Source organism: Beta vulgaris, chromosome 4 (assembly GCF_026745355.1).
Source record: "Beta vulgaris subsp. vulgaris cultivar EL10 chromosome 4, EL10.2, whole genome shotgun sequence".
In the NCBI taxonomy this organism is placed as follows: domain Eukaryota; kingdom Viridiplantae; phylum Streptophyta; class Magnoliopsida; order Caryophyllales; family Amaranthaceae; genus Beta; species Beta vulgaris.
The window spans coordinates 56061495-56083781 of NC_079205.1; the positions used below are offsets into that span (position 1 = coordinate 56061495).

At 37.9% G+C, this 22287-nt stretch overlaps 1 protein-coding gene across 1 annotated transcript; it reads right to left on the bottom strand.

Moving 5' to 3' along the window:
• Positions 1 to 6680: 6680 nt before the first annotated feature.
• On the bottom strand, positions 6681 to 7634 carry LOC130591203 (uncharacterized). The gene is made up of 3 exons (XM_057394144.1): positions 7374 to 7634; positions 6894 to 7292; positions 6681 to 6806 (listed from the first exon to the last, which is right to left on the bottom strand). The coding sequence occupies exons 1-3, from the start codon at positions 7563 to 7565 to the stop codon at positions 6681 to 6683; spliced, it is 717 nt and encodes a 238-aa protein (XP_057250127.1). The 5' UTR covers positions 7566 to 7634.
• Positions 7635 to 22287: the final 14653 nt, after the last annotated feature.

The window sequence follows — 22287 nt, forward strand, 5'->3', positions numbered from 1 at the left end:
TGTTTTATATTTCTAATAAAAAAATAAAAAATATTGAAATAGATAAAGTCTTATCTCTCAAATTTATCTCTAAATTTTATTATCTCTCAAACTCTAAATTTTATTATCTCTAAATTTTTATCATCTCTAAATTTTATTATCTATAAATTAAGAAGATGACGTCATTATCTCTAAATTTTATTATCTATCTAAATTTTTATTATCTCTAAATTTTATTATCTACATTATCTCAAAATTTTATTATCTATAAATTAATAAGATGACGTCTCTAAATTTTATTATTTGTAAATTAATAAGATGATGTGGCAATAATTTTTTATTATCTCTAAATTTTATTATCTATATTATCTCTATATTTTATTATTTGTAAATTAATAAGATGACGTGGCAATCCTAGGGACGTGGCAATAATTTTTTATTATCTCTAAATTTTATTATCTATATTATCTCTATATTTTATTATCTATATTTTATTATTTGTAAATTAATAAGATGACGTGGCAATCCTAGGTGGCGCGCTCTATGCTTCCGAAAAATTCTCATCATTTGAATATATTGTTGTAGTAAATATTTCTTAGCAATTGAAACGCAAACAGAAAAAAATAATTGAAATAATATGAAAATATGTTTTATATTTCTAATAAAAAAATAAAAAATATTGAAATAGATAAAGTCTTATCTCTCAAATTTATCTCTAAATTTTATTATCTCTCAAACTCTAAATTTTATTATCTCTAAATTTTTATCATCTCTAAATTTTATTATCTATAAATTAAGAAGATGACGTCATTATCTCTAAATTTTATTATCTCTCTAAATTTTTATTATCTCTAAATTTTATTATCTACATTATCTCTAAATTTTATTATCTATAAATTAATAAGACGACGTCTCTAAATTTTATTATTTGTAAATTAATAAGATGATGTGGCAATAATTTTTTATTATCTATATTATCTCTATATTTTATTATTTGTAAATTAATAAGATGACGTGGCAATCCTAGGGACGTGGCAATAATTTTTTATTATCTCTAAATTTTATTATCTATATTATCTCTATATTTTATTATCTATATTTTATTATTTGTAAATTAATATGATGACGTGGCAATCCTAGGTGGCGCGCTCTATGCTCCCGAAAAGTTCCTCCTTTATATATATATACTAGTTTTGAAGCCCGTGCGTTGCACGGGTTGTTTTTTATATATTTTTTTGTTATTTTTTCTTAACATTATTGATTTTGTGTGACTGTAAAATGAGATTTTTCAACACGATTTGATTTAAATACTTCATCTGTTCCTTTTCCATTGCAATAATCACTACTTTGGGCAGTTTTACTTATCTATTTGGACCAATCAACTTTTAGTAAATAAAAACAACTTTAATTGTCAATATTACCTTTACTTTATGTTAATAGTTAGATGGATTATTGGCTATGAAATTGCATAAGAGATTCTGATTTGCATAGTTGATTCATAAAGCTAGTAAAATTCATACCATTATAGGTATGAAAGAGTATAACCTTGAATAAATTCTGGGTTAATTATCGTTCGACGTCTTTTTCTTGCTTCTCGTGATAAGTTTGGATCAGAATATTGATGAGCCATTGTTGTAAGTTGTAGTGTTTTAAGTATATGGAAACGGTCAATTGTTAGCTAAACATGCATATTTATAGTAGAGTGAATCATAGCCGTAGAGTGATAAACTCTTATCTCTCAAACTCTAACTTATATTATCTCTCAAACTCTAAATTTTATTATCTCTAAATTAATAAGATGACGTTGCAATTAGATAATTTATTTGGGATATGACCATGAGATATTTTTGATGAGGTTTCCTTTGATTTTTTTTTCCAGTTGAAACAAATGATAATTCGATTCTCATCATTTGAATTTATTGTTGTAGTAGATATTTCTTAGCAATTGAAACGCAAACAGAAAAAAATAATTGAAATAATATGAAAATATGTTTTATATTTCTAATAAAAAAATAAAAAATATTGAAATAGATAAAGTCTTATCTCTCAAACTTATCTCTAAATTTTATTATCTCTCAAACTCTAAATTTTATTATTTCTAGATTTTTATCATCTCTAAATTTTATTATCTATAAATTAATAAGATGACATCATTATCTCTAAATTTTATTATCTCTCTAAATTTTTATTATCTCTAAATTTTATTATCTACATTATCTCTAAATTTTATTATCTATAAATTAATAAGATGATGTCTCTAAATTTTATTATTTGTAAATTAATAAGATGACGTGGCAATAAAGTTTTATTATCTCTAAATTTTATTATCTATATTATCTCTATATTTTATTATCTATATTTTATAATTTGTAAATTAATAAGATGACGTGGCCATCCTAGGTGGCGCGCTCTATGCTCCCGAAAAGTTCCTCCTTTATATATAATAATAAGATGACGTCATTATCTCTAAATTTTATTATCTCTCTAAATTTTCATTATCTCTAAATTTTATTTTCTACATTATCTCTAAATTTTATTTTCTATAAATTAATAAGATGACGTCTCTAAATTTTATTATTTGTAAATTAATAAGATGACGTGGCAATAAAGTTTTATTATCTCTAAAGTTTATTATCTATATTATCTCTATATTTTATTATCTATATTTTATTATTTGTAAATTAATAAGATGACGTGGCAATCCTAGGTGGCGCGCTCTATGCTCCCGAAAAGTTCCTCTTTTATATATATATATTGATTTGAAACCAAAAAAACAAATCCAAAAGTTGCCAATAATTATAATCTTATGTAAGAAACTTAACATTGATGATAAACGCCATATAGGTGATAGGTTGTAAATTGGAATTCCTTTCTTGTTTAGTTGTTCTCATGTTAAGTGTTAAGATTTAGAATATGAGAGAATTTTCTATCTTCTCATTAAATTTTAGAGGAATATATATACAATTTAATATCATAAACTTTATTGAACTAGATAAACCTAATATCATAAATCTTATTGAACTAGATATCCTAATCACTTTACAAATAGGAATATAAGATAGGATTATAATACAAGACTCCTAATAAACATAATACTCCAATACTCCTCCTCAAGTTGGAGCATGAAGATCACAAATGCCTAACTTGCGGAGTAGAAAACCAAACTGGCGTCGTCCCAAAGCTTTGGTCAAGATATCTGCTAATTGATGTCCAGTAGGAACATAGGAGGTAGATAAGTGACCCGAAGTCAATTTATCGCGAATAAAATGACAATCTACCTTAATATGCTTCGTGTGATCATGGAAAACCGAATTCTTTGAAATATGAATAGCAGATTAACTATCTGAATACAAACGCATAGGCTTAGGATGCAAAATACCAAGAGAAGACAACAAATACTTCAACCACATTAACTCACAAGTAGTAACAACCTAGCCCTATACTCAGCCTCTGCAGATGAACGAGCTACATTAGGTTGTTTCTTAGTCTTCCAGGAGGACAAGAGAGCGGCCTAAAAACACCAAAAAACAGTAACAGAACGCCAAGTCAACGGACAAGCAGCCCAATCACTGTCACAACATGCAATAAGTTGCATATTACCTAAAGGGCGCAACACAATACCTTGATCAGGACTGCCTTTTAGATAACGCAAAACACGAAGAGCAATATCCCAATGACAAACTTGTGGTGCAACAAGAAATTAAGACAGAGTATGAACAACATAACTTAACTCAGGACGAATAACAGACAGATAGACCAAGCGACCAACTAGGCGCCTATATCTGTCAAGATGTGCATATGCGACCCTTCGGCAGAAGCCAGACGATGATTCTGCTACACAGGCGTGTCAATGGGTTGACAACCTAACATGCCAGCTTCTGATACTACATCCAACGCATATTTGCGTTGTGACAAAAAAAAAATACAATCCTTGCTCCTAGCATTCTCAATGCCTAAGAAATATTTCAATACACCCAAATCCTTCATATGAAAACACGAACTTAGATATTTCTTAAACCAAACAATAACATCATGAGATGAGCCTGCAATAATCAAATCATCAACATATACGAACAAGAACATGAAGAGCAATATGTCCCTGAATGTAACTGAACAAAGAATAATCTGCATTAGACTATTTAAAACCATAGGACTTCAATGCCTGAGATAATTTTGCAAACCACTGTCTAGGTGCCTGTTTCAATCCATACAACGATTTTTGTAACTTGCAAACCTTCCCTAGAGGAGCACCATGATACACAGGCGGAAGTTTCAGATAAACTTCTTCATGCAAATCACCATGTAAGAAAGCATTATGAACGTCCATCTGATGCAATTCTCAATTAAGAGATATAACAACAGCTAAAAACAAACGAACAATGCCCATTTTTGCAACAGGAGCAAAACGTTTCATTATAATCAACACCTTAATTCTATCTGACGATTACCATGAACAACTAGTCTGCCTTTCAACTGTTCAACCTCGCTAGTTGAAGTGTATTTGATACGATACACCCAACCACTACTAATGGCTTTCTTACCTGAAGGTAGATCCTCCAAACTCCAAGTACCATTGTGCTCGAGCTATATGGGTGTTCATTTTGGATACCCGAGAATATTGGATTCGAAAAAATGCGATTCGAATCCAACACTAGTACAGAAAAGGCAATTTGCGTCAGATGTGAGGCGCCTATTTGCGTCGGACCCAGGTGCGATGCCAAAGTCCTCAACGCAAATGACTAGGAAACGAGCGATCTGCGTCGTTCGAGAAACGACGCAGATGGTTGAGCTATGTGCGTCGCATCTATATACGGTGCGACGCACATTTCCCTACTGCCCATGCCAGCATGAGAAGGAAATGTGCGTCGCACATTGCCTAGGTGCGACGCACATTAGTAATGTACGTCGCACCTAGGCAATGTGCGACGCACATTTCCTTCTCATGCTGGCATGGCAGCAGGGCAATGTGCGTCGCACATTGCCTAGGTGCGACGCACATTACTAATGTGCGTCGCACCTTGTGCAATGTGCGACGCACATTGTGAGTAATTTGCGTCGCACTTCTTGCCATGTGCGATGCAAATGGGTCATAAAATTATTATTTTTTCGTTTTTTTCATATTTTTTGTTGGTTTGTTTACATATTACTAAAATTTGATGATTCAAAACTAAACAAACATTCATATTAATAATTGTGAGGGGAAAATTCGGCAGTGTCTCCTTTGTAATATGGATAACCCAAGAAATCGTTGGGAATATATATATATATATCAAAACCTGTTTCAATACATCTCAAATAATCCCAAGCAAGCAAACCAATGTTGTCATATACTCAACCAAGGTTGCAATAATAAACCAATTATGTACAACTACTACACTTACTACACTAACACTACTTGGCCTTTTCTTCTCCCACGAGATGTTGAAAGAATCGCGCAAAATTGTCTTTGATTTCATTGATATCTTCTATGGTGTATGGTTCAACGCTTTGAGGAAAATCCTATAGATATGTTAACTTAGTTAATAAACTTTAAAATTATATAAGTAAAGTAACCAATTTTGCAACATATACATACCTTCTTCAAATCATTTGATTGATAGAGATAGCGGACGATTTGAAACATGTATTTCATAACGAAATAGCCGCATTCATCTCCTCCCGTTTGTTGAGCACACTACACCACATTGAAATACACATATTAGAATCGAAAAATTAAGAAATATTAAATAGAACTATAAAATGGATATCAAATACAAAATCATAAGAGTTTTACCTTCATAGATATCCAAGACAATTTTGTTGCCTTTTCCATACCTTCAAGGAGCAGAAATGATGTATATGCGCTGCAACAACAACAACAACAACAATGATGTATATGCGCCAAGTACAAAAGAATTACTAGTTATAAAGTATTTAAAATATCATAAAATACATGTAAGAATTATAAGAATTATTAACTTACATATGCATCGGTTCCTTGATAGCTAAGGATCTATCTGATCTCCTAAGCGAATCAAATACATATACCGTTCTTTTGTGTAGAGAAAGGACGAGAAGAATCCAATGTTGACTAAAGCATGCAACAAAATGTCAAATTTGATTAGTTTAGAGTTTGAGAAATCTCACATCATAAATACTTGCAAAACGGATACATTAAGCCATTCTCCCGTCAGAAGTTGGAAAACATCTTGTCGGGAGAGAATGATCATCTGATCAGAAGGATAGTTGAAGCAGGACCCTACTAACTCGATAGTAAAAGGCTCATCTGAGGTTTTTGGCAAAACAAACGATGCATCTCCTTGACCGCATCAGACATATCCTCAAGTGACAGCTAATCAATGGATCTATGTGCCTATGTGCAGACTCATCGGTGCAAGGATCATTACAACTACTGTTTTTTTTTCTTCTTCTTTGCACCTTCTTTAGGTATATGTTCCTAATTCAAATCAACTTCTTTTTAATTCATATTATATATAAAATAAAGATTATTTGGTCTATATAAATCAAGATTTCTAAGTATATACATTTGAATTTCTTAATATATACTAAATCATAATACTAAATATAAGTTACCTGATTATCTGAAACTAGAAATACTACTCTTTCGGCCATTGTATGAAAGAACCCTCAGCTTGACTGAGTTTCGTGATGAATGGAGTAGGGAGTGGAACTGACATTCCGCGTAATCCGCATAAAAATCATCAACACTCACTTTCACGGCGGCGTAGAGTGTGACGATGACTCCTGTCCTGTGGATGAACGGTACCCTCAGCTACAACGATCGGTCCCGTGACATCCGCTATTGCCAAGAGACATGGAGCTTGACTCTTAACATCCAATAAAAGAATGACATCAATTAAGTGTTTTAGAAAGCATAATATAATAATTAGAACATATATAAAATGACAATATACCTGCAAGTCCGCAAATGGATCATTGCCCCCCGATTGACAGCTACTAGGAACGACTGGAGTGGAAGGAGTCGGTACTGGAATACCTAACTGTGTCGCATAAGCCATTAACCTTTCTTGAACCATAGCATCTATCTTTGAGTTCATCTCTTCCATAGTCTGCTCTCTAACTCTTTGACTCACTCTAGCCTCTAATGCCTGAATCTCCTCATCATCCATGCCCTTACCCTTGCGAGCAGTACTGCTCCGATCAGGGTCTCCCCAAACAGATGTAATCCCAATGCTACGCCCAGCTGTTAACACACGCCCAGGTCGGTCTTTCCTCTGCAAAGCACGTGAAAGAGCATCATCCATCCGACCTGGAACAAACTCTCCTTCAGCTTCTTTCTTTTTCCAATCATCCTGCGTTCAAGTTAAAAAAAAGTCATATGATTAGTAGATAAGGAGACAAGAAAAACGTTATAAAATTTGAACAATGCTTACAATGGACTCTTTTATCTTTTGTGTTTCTTCATTAGGAAAGAAGAAATTTCCATCCTTATCTTTTTTCGATCTCGCGAGAAGCCAAGGCAATGTCCGATCCGGCAAGGAGGAAATCACTGATGATGTAGATGAGTCAACAGATGATGCTGTAGCGGAAGGGATATACCCTCTGCTTTGCCAAATGGGAATCATCTCCGCAAATGATTTTTGGCCCAAAAAATGAGGATGCTTGTTAGCAGCCTGAGAGATTCTTGCTTTTGCACTTTTTGCCTAATATAGGATTTAGTAACTAGTCAATATTAAAGAACGTAATGAAAATATAATTTCATATTATAAATTACATACCTGGAACTCCTTAGAGCTACATTTTTGTACAAACTGGTCCCAGATCTCTCGTGTGATGAAAGGATACATCACGTATGGTAGCCTATCATTGTTAGGCCCCTTCCTCGTTTTCGTGATCCATCTGGTCACCAATCTTGACTTGAAATATCTCCACCGTTTATCACATGTAGTCAATAGGGGTGTGCAAAAATATCCAATCCGAAAATCCGCCGATCCGATCCGAAATTTCGGATATCCGATTTTAAGATTTCGGATCGGGTATCCGAAAAAATTTCGGGTTTTCGGATCGGGATTTTTCAAAAATTTCAAACGGACCCGATCCGAAAATCCGGTGATCCGATCCGAAAACCCGGTGATCCGATCCGAAAATTTCGGATCGCAATTTCCCCGATCCGAAATTTTCGGATCGGATCCGATATCCGACATTGAACACCCCTAGTAGTCAAGACATCTCGTTTCTTCAAAACATTCTCTTCTATTCCAAATTCTCTCTTCAATATACAAAAATAAACCAATTAATAATAAACGATTAAAATAACAAATATAATCTCAATTAGTTTATTATAAAAATAAGGTTACTTACTTTAGCATCTTCCCACAAAGTGTTTTTCGTGCCTTCTGGAACATCATCCCAAGTGTCGTACAAGATAGACACTTTGCTTCTACTGATTCCCCACAATAAATCTTGTACTCACAGCATAGCGCCCAAATGGACGTATCCACTCATCCCAAGCAAGAACTCTCTGAATGCCGGGTTTGGAACGTATCCCTTTTGTAGGACCTCTTGGCCTACTTTTCTTCTTCGTAGCAGCTGCATCAGTAATCTGGGGCTCATCAGATGCATCACGCATTGTCTCACCTGCCATCACTACACCTGAAACCATGTACATGTTAGATTAATCAATAAATTAATACACAATTATTTGAACATGCAAAACACAAAATAAATAATAAAAGATTATAAACATTAGTAGTTGTGCAAATATTACATAATTTACCTATTAATCAGCTATTTCTTTGCCAACGTAAAATCCCTCATTGTGGTCTCGGCGAATGTAATTTGTGTCTAGATCTTCCCCTAATGTACTTGGAATGACTACTGACGAAGCAATGACTTCATTGAATTGTGCATCGTAATCTTTTTCATCGTGTACATCATCAATTCCAAGTATTCTCCTTTTTCCTTCCATGACAACAAACCATTTTGAATCGGCAGGGTCAACCATGTAGAATACTTGTTTTGCTTGTGATGCCAATATTAAGTTATCTTCATGATGTCCTAACCGGCTGAAATTGACTAATGTAAAAAATTCATGTTCATCTTTCTTCACACCACGACGAATATCAACCCACTTGCATTGGAAACGGAATCTTGAAGTCAACATAGTCAAGTTCTAATATCTCTTCAATGAACCCATAGTAAGACTTCATTGTCTCAACAATCGTTCTATCTGTTTTACTTTTATACTCTGATGACAAAGCCCCATCGTAACACCACTGTTTTGCATCGTGGATTTGTCATCTTGCCGTTTAGTATAAAATGTATAACCATTGATGTCATACCCCTCATAGGAAAGAACTTGCGTCTTTGACCCATATGCCAACCATTTCAATATATCCGATACATCGTTAGGAGTATCAGATAATTGGTTCATAACTCGTTCTTTAAACCAATCAGCGAACGTCCGATTATGCTCAATCATCAAGTCACGTTCATTAAACAATGGATACTGAACACTAAGCACAGTCATGTGCTCATCTAAGTAAGGATGAACTTGTTTCAGATTTTGTAACACAATCAATTCTGCTTTTCTTTTCAACTCTCCATTAAGACACATTCTTTTCTCCCAATGGTACCACAACCATCAAGCCTTCCTTCATGTCTAGATTTTGGCAAACCAATTGCTTGTGCACGTGCTAAATACTGACTTGCATATTCAGATACTTCCTCAGCAACTGTTCTTTGCACAATACTTGCTTCTGGTCTAGCTGGATTCATCACTTTACCCTTCAGAGTACCCATATGTCTTTCAAAAGGCCACATATACCTCATACAAACGGGCCCACAAAGTTTAATTTCTCTGACAAGATGGATTATCAAATGAGGCATGATGTCAAAGAATGATGGTGGAAAGTACATTTCAAATCGGCACATCGTCTCTATTACATCGGCTTGCAAGTTATCTAGAATGTTAGGATCAATCACCTTGTTAGAGATAGTTCTGAAGAAGAAACACAATTTTGTGATTGTATATCTTACTTGGGAAGGCAAAATTCCTCGTATTGCAACAGGTAATATATGCTGCATCAAGATATGACAATCATGAGATTTCAAACCAACAAGTTTCAAGTCCTTCAGTGAAACAAGGTTTCGGAAATTTGACGAGTATCCAGCAGGAACCTTTAACCTATGCAGGGACTCACAAAAACTAGTTTTCTCCTTCTTAGACAAAGTGTAGCAAGCTGGTGGAAGATAATAGCGTTGTCCCCGCTCCTGAGGTGCTAGTTCTGGTCTGCCCATCTCAGCCATGTCTTTCCTAGCTTTAACTCCATCTTTGTCTTCCCGGGCATATTCAACAATGTCCGACAATGGCATCACAAACATTTTTCTCAATGTGCATTAAATCAAGACAATGTCTGACTTCCAAACATTCCCAATACGGAAGGTCCCAAAACTTAGATCTTTTCTTGTATAAGTTCTTTGAGACACTTTTGAAGGGCTTGCCAAAAATTGTTTCAATATCCTTTACCCTATTAGAAACCTCTTTTCCACGTAAAGGTACAGGGGCTTCTCTCATCTCCACTTTTCCGTTGAACAACTTTTTCTTCCTACGGAATGGATGATCTAAAGGAAGCCATGTACGATAATGCAGGTACATCCCACAATGATGTAACCGCTTATCAATCATATTCTCATCACAAATAGGGCATGCCTTTGCTCCTTTAACCGTATACCCTGACAAATTCCCATAAGCCGGGAAATCATTAATCGTGCAAAATATCATGGCACGCAATGTGAAGTCAGTTTTCGCATACGCATCGAACATGGAAACACCTTCATCCCACAACAATTTCAGATCTTGAAGAAGCGGGTCAAGATACACATCTATATCGTTTCCGGGTTGCTTAGGACCCGAAATAAGAAGCGATAGCATAATAAATTTACGCTTCATACATAACCAGGGAGGGAGATTATAAATTGTCAGTAGAACCGGCCAAGTGCTATGTTGGGTACCTAGTGTGCCAAATGGGTTCATCCCATCTGTACAAAGTCCAAGCCTAAGATTTCGAGGTTCTTTACCAAAATCGGGAAACTTTCGGTCGATATTTCTCCATTGCGGAGAATCGGCCGGATGTCTAAGCATCCCATCTTTCTTCCTCTCGTCGCATGCCATCTTATAATCTAGCATTATTTTCATCCGAAAATAAACGCCTAAATCTCGGAATGATTGGTAGATACCAAAGAACTTTCGCCGGAGTTTCTTTCTTTCTCATCCCCTCATCATTATTCTTTTTACTTTGTATCGAGACTTTCCACACCTAGGACACTCACGCAAATCCTGGTACTCGTTTCGATACAACACACAATCATTTTGACATGCATGTATCTTCTCATATTCCATACCTAATGGACACAACAATTTCTTTGCCTCGTAGGTAGAGTTGGGCATTTCATTCCCTTCAGGTAGCAATTCTTGTAAAAAAGTGAACAACTCACTTAGACTTTTATCTGTCCAACTATGCTTCGATTTCATATTGAACAATGTAAGGATTCCAGAAAGTTTAGTGAAATTCTCACACCCCGGATACATAGGTTTTTCCGCTGCACTTAAAATACTATCATACATATGCGGACGATCGGTTCTTTCATCCTCCAAATTGTGCAACATCTCATCTACTCTATCATATTTCATCATCTACCATGTCATTTTCATCATCTACCCTATCATTCTCATTATAACCATCTCCTTCAATCTCAACCTCAACCTCATCAACATGCAAATCATCACACAAGCTAGTGGAGCTCATACCCACATCATAAAACTCTCCATGCCATGTCCACCTAGTATAGTTACTCTTAAACCCACGACGAATCAAATGATCTTTAATTTGATCCATATCACGATACCCCTTGAGTTATTGCAATCACAACAAGGACACAAGACTAACTTTGACCCATTCTCCGATTGATGTTCTAACGCAACTCTGATAAATTCATTAACCCCTTGTAGAAATGTCGTCGAAATTCGATTACCATACATCCAGTTTCGATCCATATTCATACACTAGAGACACCAAACAAGAATACAATCGATCACATCATTCAAAGTAGTTTATCAAATGCAGTCATGACCATTTGGGTCCTTATCACTCCAACCTAACCCATCCTTGAGTTTCTCATCTCACTAGTGAATGAACATTTGGTTTTCAATTCTAAGAAAAATCCGGCAGCACTTCCCTACAGTTCTCCAAGTACACGATGAAGATAGTAGTTAAACTATCAACATATGTACCCAGAGAACGCTTAGGGAAATGAGCCGGATCTTTCTTAGAATCAAAAACCAAACATTCATTCACATCCTAAGTGAGATAAGAAACTCAAAGACAGTCCCAAACCGGGGACTATTCAAGACTTACTCCTAATGAGTAAGCCTCGAACGGGTATCTAGGCAAATGATGCACATTGCAATAAAACAACACAAACCAATCCATTCCTTAGATTTCCCTCCCCACCCCATTAAGGTATGTCCATATAGGTTTGGTTATGATTCAACATATATTTTCCCAATCACATAATAACCAAACAATTCACATATATACATTCCTAAATCCAAACTAATGGTTACATTAACATACATAAAAAAAATAACAAAAGATATAATACATACCTCTGCTCTCAAGGAGCAGCGAAGACGAGCACAAGTGCACGAGCTTGGAGAACCGGCAAACCGATGAGGACTAAGGTGGCAACTAAACTACAATGTAAAGGAATGACATAAGTTTCAAATTCTAAATTGAGCATTCAAGAATTCTAACTCATAATTGAAGCACATAATTCTAAAGAGAGCATTCAAGAAACTATATACTACACAAACTATACAAATTCATAAGCTACGAATATCAAGTCGTATGGGTGAAATACATCGTGATTTTCCTTTATAATTTTTTTTAACTAAAATATTTAACTCCTACGACTTAATATCAGTAGCATTCTAAGTATTTACGAAAATACCACTTGATGTACAAAGTTTGTAGATCTCGGAGATGAATCCGCAATGTCTCATACTATACTTATCTTCCTTGTACGTATCTTTATCTCCCGTTATTCCTTAGTTCATTACCTCTATTCAAGCACACTACTCTTAGACTTTGTTTGGTATAAACTTTTCAAGTGTTAAAAAACAGAATTATATGAGAGATCGTCTTCATAACTTCATTACATGTTGTTCGAGATAAACAATATAATTTCACAAGGATATCAACCAAATTGCCACAATGCACAAACTAGCAGCAATCATATACATTCCCTTCCTCTCAATTCAGAAAGATATCAACCAAATTCCCACAATTCAATGTTGGCCTAAAATCACAAAATACGGCAACCAATGTACTAAAATTGTAACCATTTCCCTCATTTACCGACCGATTCGAATTACGACTGTTGAAACACCCACTTAGAAAACAAAAGGCATACATCATATGAAACAAAGAAGAGAAATGAAATGCAGTCTGACTTACAGTGATTGTTCTCGCAGACTAAAATCGCAGGAAGATCCCAAAGAGCAGCCATATTCAAAGCCTCAAACAATTGACCTTGATTAGCAGCACCATCACTATACAATGCAAAACTAACACAATCCTCTTTATTATACTTCTGCGCAAAAGCCAACAATGCAGAAACAAGAAACAAAATATTTTCATCAGGAATTCGTACATATATATAGAATCAAATTGAACAACTCCAACATGATGAATATCAAAGTATAGAAACATATATAATAAATATACATTAATACAAAAAAAAACCAAGAAATACCTACATTGCCGGCGGCGGGACCGACGGCGGCAAGTCAGTCCGTGGCGGCAAGTAGTTCGTGAGAGACAGAACCGGTACGGTGCAGCGAAGGGAGATTGAGATAGAGAACCGGTGCAGCAGCAACTTAGACCGTGAGAGAGAGAGAACCGGTGCACCGGCGAGAGTAAGGAGTGCACCGAAAATGTTTGTCGTTTGCACCAAAATGTTTGTTATTTGCACCGGCGACAATGTTTGTCGTTTGCACCGGCGAGAAATGAGAAAGTTTGCACCGAGAGTGAGAGAAGAGAGAGAGTTAGGGCGAAGGGTTTTTTTGCATGGGAGAAGCGACGGTCGCCGGCGAAGTTAATGCCGTTGGGAGAAGCGACGGTCGCCGGCGAAGTTACGGAGGCCGGCGAGTGTGATCGAGAGTAAGCGAAGTGTCGCAGGAGAGAGAGAGGGGGGGTTTGTATTGATTTAGGGCTCTAAAAAAAAGCCGTTGCTGGGCAACATTATTTTTTTCGAAGCCCAATGTGCGTCGGATGCAGGCCTCAGTGCGACGCATATTGGGCTGAAATCCCCTAACTGGGAATCTCAATGCGTCGGACGCGGAGCTTCGTGCGACGCACGAAGTTAATTTGCGTCGCACGTGTAGTGGGTGCGACGCAAATTACCTTTGTGCGTCGCACCAAGCTTCGCGTCCGACGCACATTGAGCTTAATTTTTCCCCAACTAAAACGCATCATATGCGTCGAACAAGGAGCAGATTCGACGCACAAAGGTAATCTGCGTCGCACTTACATACTGTGCGACGCATATTGCTCGTATGCTGATATGAATATTGATGTTTTACGTCGAGAGCTCTTTGTCATGCGACGCATAAAGGTAATTTGCGTCACTTCCGTGTTTGTGCGACGCAAATGGGGCGATGCAAATTGACCTTTTTCTACTAGTGCAATTTAAAAAATCGGATATTCAAAATTATGAATAGGATCAGATATCCAAAAACTCAAAAAATAAAATTTTCAAAAGAAAAGATCATAAAATAAGTTTTGCTTCGGATCAGATAATTGGATATTTCGGATATCGTTTGTCACAAAAAATAATTACAAAGTTATTTTTTCCCCAAAAATTATACATAGGGTCTTTGCTAACAAGATATCCAAGAAAATTAGTAATATATGGACTTCCAATATGGGGGTAGGGTTTCTAGACAACCCATGCTAATTTTGACGGCTCTTGGGTTACCGATATAATTCAGTTGGAGTACGGCCCAAAACACACGTACACTATTTCGGAAAAGTATCGTCAAACTCTAGAGGCTAATCCTCGCTAAGGGCCTTGAAGTCTGATTTCTGATTAGAATGACATTTTACTTAAATTATGAAAGCAGGCCCAAAACAATTTTACCGACATCCTAGGTCTCTGGCTCTCTCATTTATAGATTCCAAATTTCATTGAAAATGAGCCTATTTCTCCTTCAAGCAACTTGTGTAATTGTTCCTTTTGATTTTCAAGTTCAATTTTGTATTTTGTTACTTTCGTTTCGTTGATTATCATTTTGAATGTGGATGCGATTTTGTGGTGGTTCGAGTTTTTGATCGAAGGGAGGAGATAGATAATGTCAAAATTGGAGAATGTGAAGCAGGAGTCTTTGATTTCACACGTGTGAAATCTTTGTTACACCAAAAGTTATGGTATAATAGTTACACCCTAAATTTTATCATTAAAATCGAGTAGTCTGATTGTAGCTCATGAATTGCGTTATTAGAATTTTGTAAGGCTAACTCAAACATAATATCAACATGCATGTGTAGCTTAAATTCAACCATGAAGATGCTAAAAAAGATACTAAAAATGGTGACTTCAATATTTGACATTAGTAAACAGAATCTAAGTTTCCCACTGTAAGTGCTCTCATATTGCCTTAATGTATGCCAGTGTTAATTACTTGATTAAACGTGATAGATGTACTAAAGTTATTTAACATGATGTTAAGTAATCAAAAAAGAAAATGAGAGAAGAGAGAGAAAATCCTAGTGAGAGAGAGCTTGAACCCAAATGGCAGACCGTCAAAAGAAAAAAACCCAGAACCCACCCCCAAGCCACCCAAACATGTTTCATCAACCACCTTCCCCTCTCAGTAAACAGCTCAGAAATTGAACGAATCTTCAAGATTCATGGATACATTGAGTACACCTACATACCGATGATTAAGAACCACAAAAACCACAAATGTGCTTTTGTTAAATTTAAATTTCCACAATCCCTTCTCACTGCAGTACGAGATGAAAATGGCAGACTCATGGGTTCACATCAAATCACCGTGTACCCTGCAAAATTTGACAAAAACCTCCCACCCCAAAACCTTCCATATAACCTTCCCCCGCCACCAATAAAACACCACATCCCAAGAAACCAAAACTATACCCATCGAGCGGCAACAAGGGATCTGAGATCTTACAGAGAAGTGGCCTCTCCAGTTAACACCTCCAAACCAAGAAACCCCACTGACCTCATCAAGCCCACCCAGCATTCCTTCCCCTTTGATAATCCATCTCCACAGAAAAATAACCTATCCATCCCCAAACCCTCAAACCATAGAATCATGAGCTCACGAACCCTCGGGGAGGACACGAAAAACGTTAGAGAATCACTTGAGGCAATAGATTTAGATGGCGACTTTGTTGCTGCAATAAAAGGCAAAAAATGTAATGGAAACGCTGAAATGTTGCAAAGAAGTGTTATAGCGGTAGCAGCATCATCACAGTCATCAGAGGATCTCTTAGTCAATATTTTGTCCCAAGGAGTCAACAATTTATCCATTAAATCAATGGGGGGCCTGATGCATCTTATTACTTTCACAACCATAGAAGACAAACAAGCCATGATTGAGAGTAAATGGCTGGAGCAATGGTTCCTTGCCCTAAGAGACGTCAACAGTAAATCCTCCTCTCTGTGGAGAAACACGTGGCTAACCATCTATGGAGTACCTCTTGTTGCCTGGAGCTATGAAAACTTTTATAACATTGGCTGCATATTTGGTCGTGTTTTATCTGTCAACTATAATAGCCTCGACTGTGCGCAAGTAATGGTGATAACAGATTGTCTCTTCGACATAAATGGAAAAATCTCCTTGGAGATTGATGAACACAAATTTCCAATTTTTGTCTCAGAGTGTAAGGGTCTGAGGAATCCTCCCCCCATGATGCACGAACCAGATGGTAAGAAAGGCAAAGACAACGAAACTCCCATGCATGCAACAAACCATGATTCGCCACAGCCAGATTCTGGGAAGTCAGTTCAAGGAAGTCCAATCATCACCAATGCAAAAAACATACAGCCGAATTCTACCAATGGGAACACTGGCGAATCTCCCCAGACCAAACCTGACCAAACAAATCCCCACAAAACGACAAACCTTTCCATCTCCCCAAAACAGCACTTTAATTCCCCTGTTGGCAGTAATAACTCCATACAAAAAACGCCTTTTTCCAATGTCAGCCCAATCACCAAAATAAATGAGATAGCAGACTCTCGTTTCCTCTCTCCTACGTCAAATATTAATGGGCCAAAGACTAATGGACCCAGAAAAATCCTCTTCCCAAAACCTCATCCAGACTTAATCAGGGCCAAATCTCACTCTCCCTCCTACCCACATCCTATCCCAAAGCCAATCTTTACCCACAATAAATTTGGGCCTCTACTTCGAAATCCCAAAGCCACTTCCTCAACATCAGTATCATTGGGCTCCTCCACTGAATCTGGGCCCCTCTTTCCCCCAGGGTTCGAAGAAAACATACCAACATCCATCAAACTAGCACAGCTAAGGAAGAGACAAAAGAAGTTGGAGAAAAAGAGAAAACTCAAACGAAAAATTGCCTCTGATAGCCCAGGTAACTGTTGCAACCACCCCTCTCTCACTATGGGGTCTGTAAACGTGGAGGACATAATGGATATGGCTGACTTACTGGGCCTCACCTTTGATGGGCCCAAATCCGAATTGAGGCAAAGAATACATTCCATTCTCCTTGGGCAAAAGCAGGAGTGGCTCAGCCTCCATCAGTAAGTCCTCAACTTCCCATCTCATCCTATATCTCTAAAATGTTAATAATCTCCTGGAACATTAGAGGGCTCAATGCCAAGACCAAAAAAAATTCCCTTAAAAAGTTAATCCACTCTCATGACCCCAACTTCATCTTCATCCAAGAAACAAAAATCATGGAACTTAATCCGAGGCTAATTAAATCTCTCTGGAATGTGAATAATTTGGCGCACCTGGTTTCTCCATCAATAGGGCACTCTGGGGGGCTCCTCTCCCTCTGGAGAGATAACCTCTTTACAATGGAGTCTCATAGAATTGAAAGGAATTGGATTGCTATCTCTGGTTTTTTCCCTTCCCTGAACTTTAGAGGCTGCCTAATTAATGTCTACAACCCTTGCGATAAGGAGGAAAGGGCTCTCGTATGGAATGAACTTGCTGACCACTGCATAACTACACTCCTCCCATGCCTGTTAATTGGGGATTTCAACGAGGTCTTGAACTCCAATGAAAGAGGCAGCCTTCAACTCTCCCAATCTGGCACTACTGCATTTCAATCGTTCATTGATAATGTCCGGCTATCAGAAATTCCTGCAAAAGACGGATGGTTCACGTGGTTCCGAGGACAGTCCAAAAGCAAGCTCGATCGACTTTTGGTCAACCCTGAGTGGATCGAAATTTTCCCAGCCCTTCAAGTTTCAATCCAAAAAAGATGCATCTCTGATCATTGCCCCCTTTTGGTGATTTCCAAAGAAAACAACTGGGGCCCAAAGCCGTTTAAATTCCAGAATTGCTGGTTAACTCACCCTGGGTGCCTACGGATCATTAAAGAAACTTGGGGAGAGTCATCATCTCAGACCTTTTTGGAGAAATTGAAAGTAGTTAAGAGCAAACTGAAAGAATGGAACCGCAAGGAATTCGGCCATATTGATCAAAATATCTCATCCCTTGAAAATGCAATTCATGAAATTGACCTCCTAGCCAACTCAAGATCCCTAACCGAAACCGAACTAAAAGAGAGGAGAGAGGCTCAACTTGACTTGTGGATGTGGATGAAAAGGAAGGATATGTTTTGGGCCCAAAATTCTAGGGCCAAGTGGTTGAAGGAGGGGGATAAAAATACCAGATATTTCCATACTCTTGCGTCTGTCCACAAGCGCAAAAACTCCATTTTTTCACTAACCTCTAATGGTGTTTTAATTGATGATCCTGCAGGTATTCATGATGAAGCAGTATCCTTCTTCTCAAACATTTTCAAAGAAGAGTTTACAGTGAGACCGATATTTGAGGGACTCAATTTTCAAAAATTGTCCCCCGAACAATCTGAAAGTCTTATTGGTCAGTTCACTCACTTAGAGATCGATGAAGCTGTTCAATCTTGTAACTCACAGAAATCACCCGGCCCGGATGGTTATAATTTCAGATTCATAAAGGAAGCTTGGGAGGTTATAAAATCTGATGTTTACTGCTTGGTTGAAGAATTCTGGCGCTCAAGTAGACTCCCAAAAGGATCGAACGTAGCTTTTATTACTCTTATTGCCAAGTGTGAAAATCCAGAGGGCTTGAAAGACTACAGGCCCATTAGCATGGTGGGCTGTGTTTATAAAATAATAGCCAAGATTCTTGCCAGAAGACTTCAAAAGGTGATAAACTCCCTCATTGGCCCATTCCAATCTGCATTTATCGCTGGCCGACAAATTCTTGATGGTGCTTTGGTGGCTGGAGAACTCATTGAAACGTGTAGACGGAAGAAAATTGCATCGGTTATCCTTAAATTGGATTTTCACAAAGCCTTTGATAGTGTGGCCTGGAACTATCTTGAATGGATCATGATCCAAATGAATTTCCCCACTAGATGGATTTCATGGATCCTCGAGTGTGTTAGAAGTGCCGCGGCATCCATCCTTATTAATGGATCGCCTACTGCCCCTTTTAAGCTCCATAGAGGACTCCGTCAGGGGGACCCCCTTTCCCCCTTCCTCTTTGATATGATTGTGGAGACTCTCAGCCTAGTCATTCAGAAGGCCACACATCTCGGTCTTTGGAAAGGGATCGAAATCTCTAAGGGAGGTACAATCTTGTCTCACCTCCAATATGCGGACGATACGGTTCTTTTTTGCCCCCCGAAGATGGAATATCTACTCAACATCAAAAGAGTGCTCATACTGTTTCAGTTGGCTTCCGGTTTGAAGGTGAACTTTCACAAAAGCTCGATCCACGGTATTCATACGGATGACATATGGCTCCAAACAGCGGCAAATTCTCTCCTTTGCAAAGTGGGTGGCTTCCCATTTACGTATCTCGGTCTACCCATTGGGGGAAATATATCGAGAATCTCTATATGGGAGCCTATCATTAAGCGCATTGAAAAAAAGTTAGCAACTTGGAAGGGAAGCATGTTGTCTTTAGCAGGGAGACGAACACTCATCAAAGCCTCTATTTCAAGCCTTCCTATGTACTACATGTCACTCTTTCCGATCCCCAAAGGAGTGCTTGACAAAATAAACAAACTTCAGAGACAATTTTTGTGGTGTGGTGGAGTTAAGAAATCATACATTGCACTTGCAGCATGGGAGCAATTAGAACTGCCAAAAAAATTGGGAGGTCTTGGTTGTGGTAATCTTATGCATCGGAATCTCTCTCTCCTCTTTAAATGGATATGGCGGTTCCTTCATGAACCATCTGCCCTTTGGCGAAATGTAATCTGCGACAAGTATAAGTACTTCCCCCTCTTTCTTCATAATGAACTCACCATTCCTTCTAATGGAGGACCATGGAGAAATATTTGCGCAACTATTCTCAAGAACCCAACATTGAACTCTATACTAAGAACCTGCATTATAAGGAGAGTGGGAAACGGTTTCAATGCGCTATTCTGGCAAGATCATTGGGTTGGCAGTGGCCCACTAAAAATCATGTTCCCGCGTCTCTTCTCTATCTCAACCAATAAACTGGCCACGGTATTTCAATGTGGCCAATGGACCGGCCCAATATGGGAATGGCGCCTAGCCTGGTGTCGCCTTCTTAGAACAAGAGACCTGGAAGAATGGGAGAACCTTCATTCACTCCTTATTTCAACCCATCTCTCCATCACAGATGAAGATTCTTTCGCATGGACCCCCTCCAAATCTGGCTGCTTCTCTGTAAGTTCACTAAGTCCCGAACTTGCAAAATCATCTCCTGCTCTTAAATCTCAAATTATAAACTGGCGGAAACTATGGAAGGGCCTCATTCCTCCACGAATTGAGGTCTTCACATGGCTTGCCATGCTTGGCAAAATAAACACCAAACTGAAATTAGCTCGGATGAATATTATCTCTCTTGATGACTCCTCATGTATCTTCTGCCATGAGAGTCAGGAAGATGCGAACCACTTATTACTGCACTGCCATTTTGCGCGGTCCATATGGTGTTGGTGGATAGACCTGTGGCACCTTCAATGGGTCTTCCCAAACTCTCTCTTCGAAGCCTTCGAGCAGTGGGCTATTCTCAAGTCATCACCTTTTCTCAAGAAAGTATGGAGGGCAATGTTCTCGATTATCATATGGTCTATCTGGAAAGAGAGAAATTCCCGCATTTTTCAAAACATCTCATGCTCTGCTCAACAAATCCAGGAATTAATCTTAACAAGACTCAGCTGGTGGATTAAAGGTTGGGGGTCTCCGTTTCCGTACTCTTGTGAGGAAATTCTCAGAAACCCTCTATCACTCTCGTGGAGTGAGCCTCGTGCCTCCACTGCCATGATGGCTCCGCCGGATAATCCTGTATGGTCACCTCCCTCCTCGAATAGTTTTAAGTGGAATGTTGACGCATCGGTTAACGCCTCCCAATCCATGTCAGCCATAGGTGGTATACTGCGGAATAGCCTCGGGCATTTCATGTGCATGTTTTCTAGTCCGATTCCGCCAATTGAGATCAACTCCGCCGAAGTACTTGCCATCTTCAGGGCCACACAAATTACAATGTCATATGAAGGGCTGCGGCACTCGACAATTATTATTGAATCCGACTCGGCAAACGCGGTTAAATGGTGCAATGAGGATTCAGGGGGTCCTTGGAACCTAGCCTTTCAACTTAACTTCATTCGTAATGCTCGAAAAGGTTGGGTAAAAATCTGCATTCAACACAAAGGCCGAAGCTCAAACATGGTTGCTGATTCTTTGGCAAAGCAAGGGTTAACCAGGGACGCTGAATTTTTGGCTTGGCTCTAATCCAAGCTCTTGGAAGATAATAGGAGTCTCATTTCCTCTCATGTATGTTTGGGTCTGCGACCCATGTTTTTTATCATGTTCACTCCCTTGTATTTGAACCCTGCTTGCAAGGCTTAATGCCACAATAAAATATGCGCCCCAACTTATCAAAAAAAAAACATGATGTTAAGTGATGTGACAATTGTATTGTAGATTTGGATCCTCTGAGATACGTTTTACATCATCACGTTATGAAGTTGAGAGTTCTATAGTTCTATTACATTTCTATTCTATAAGGTAGTTAGGGGAAACACAAAAATATAA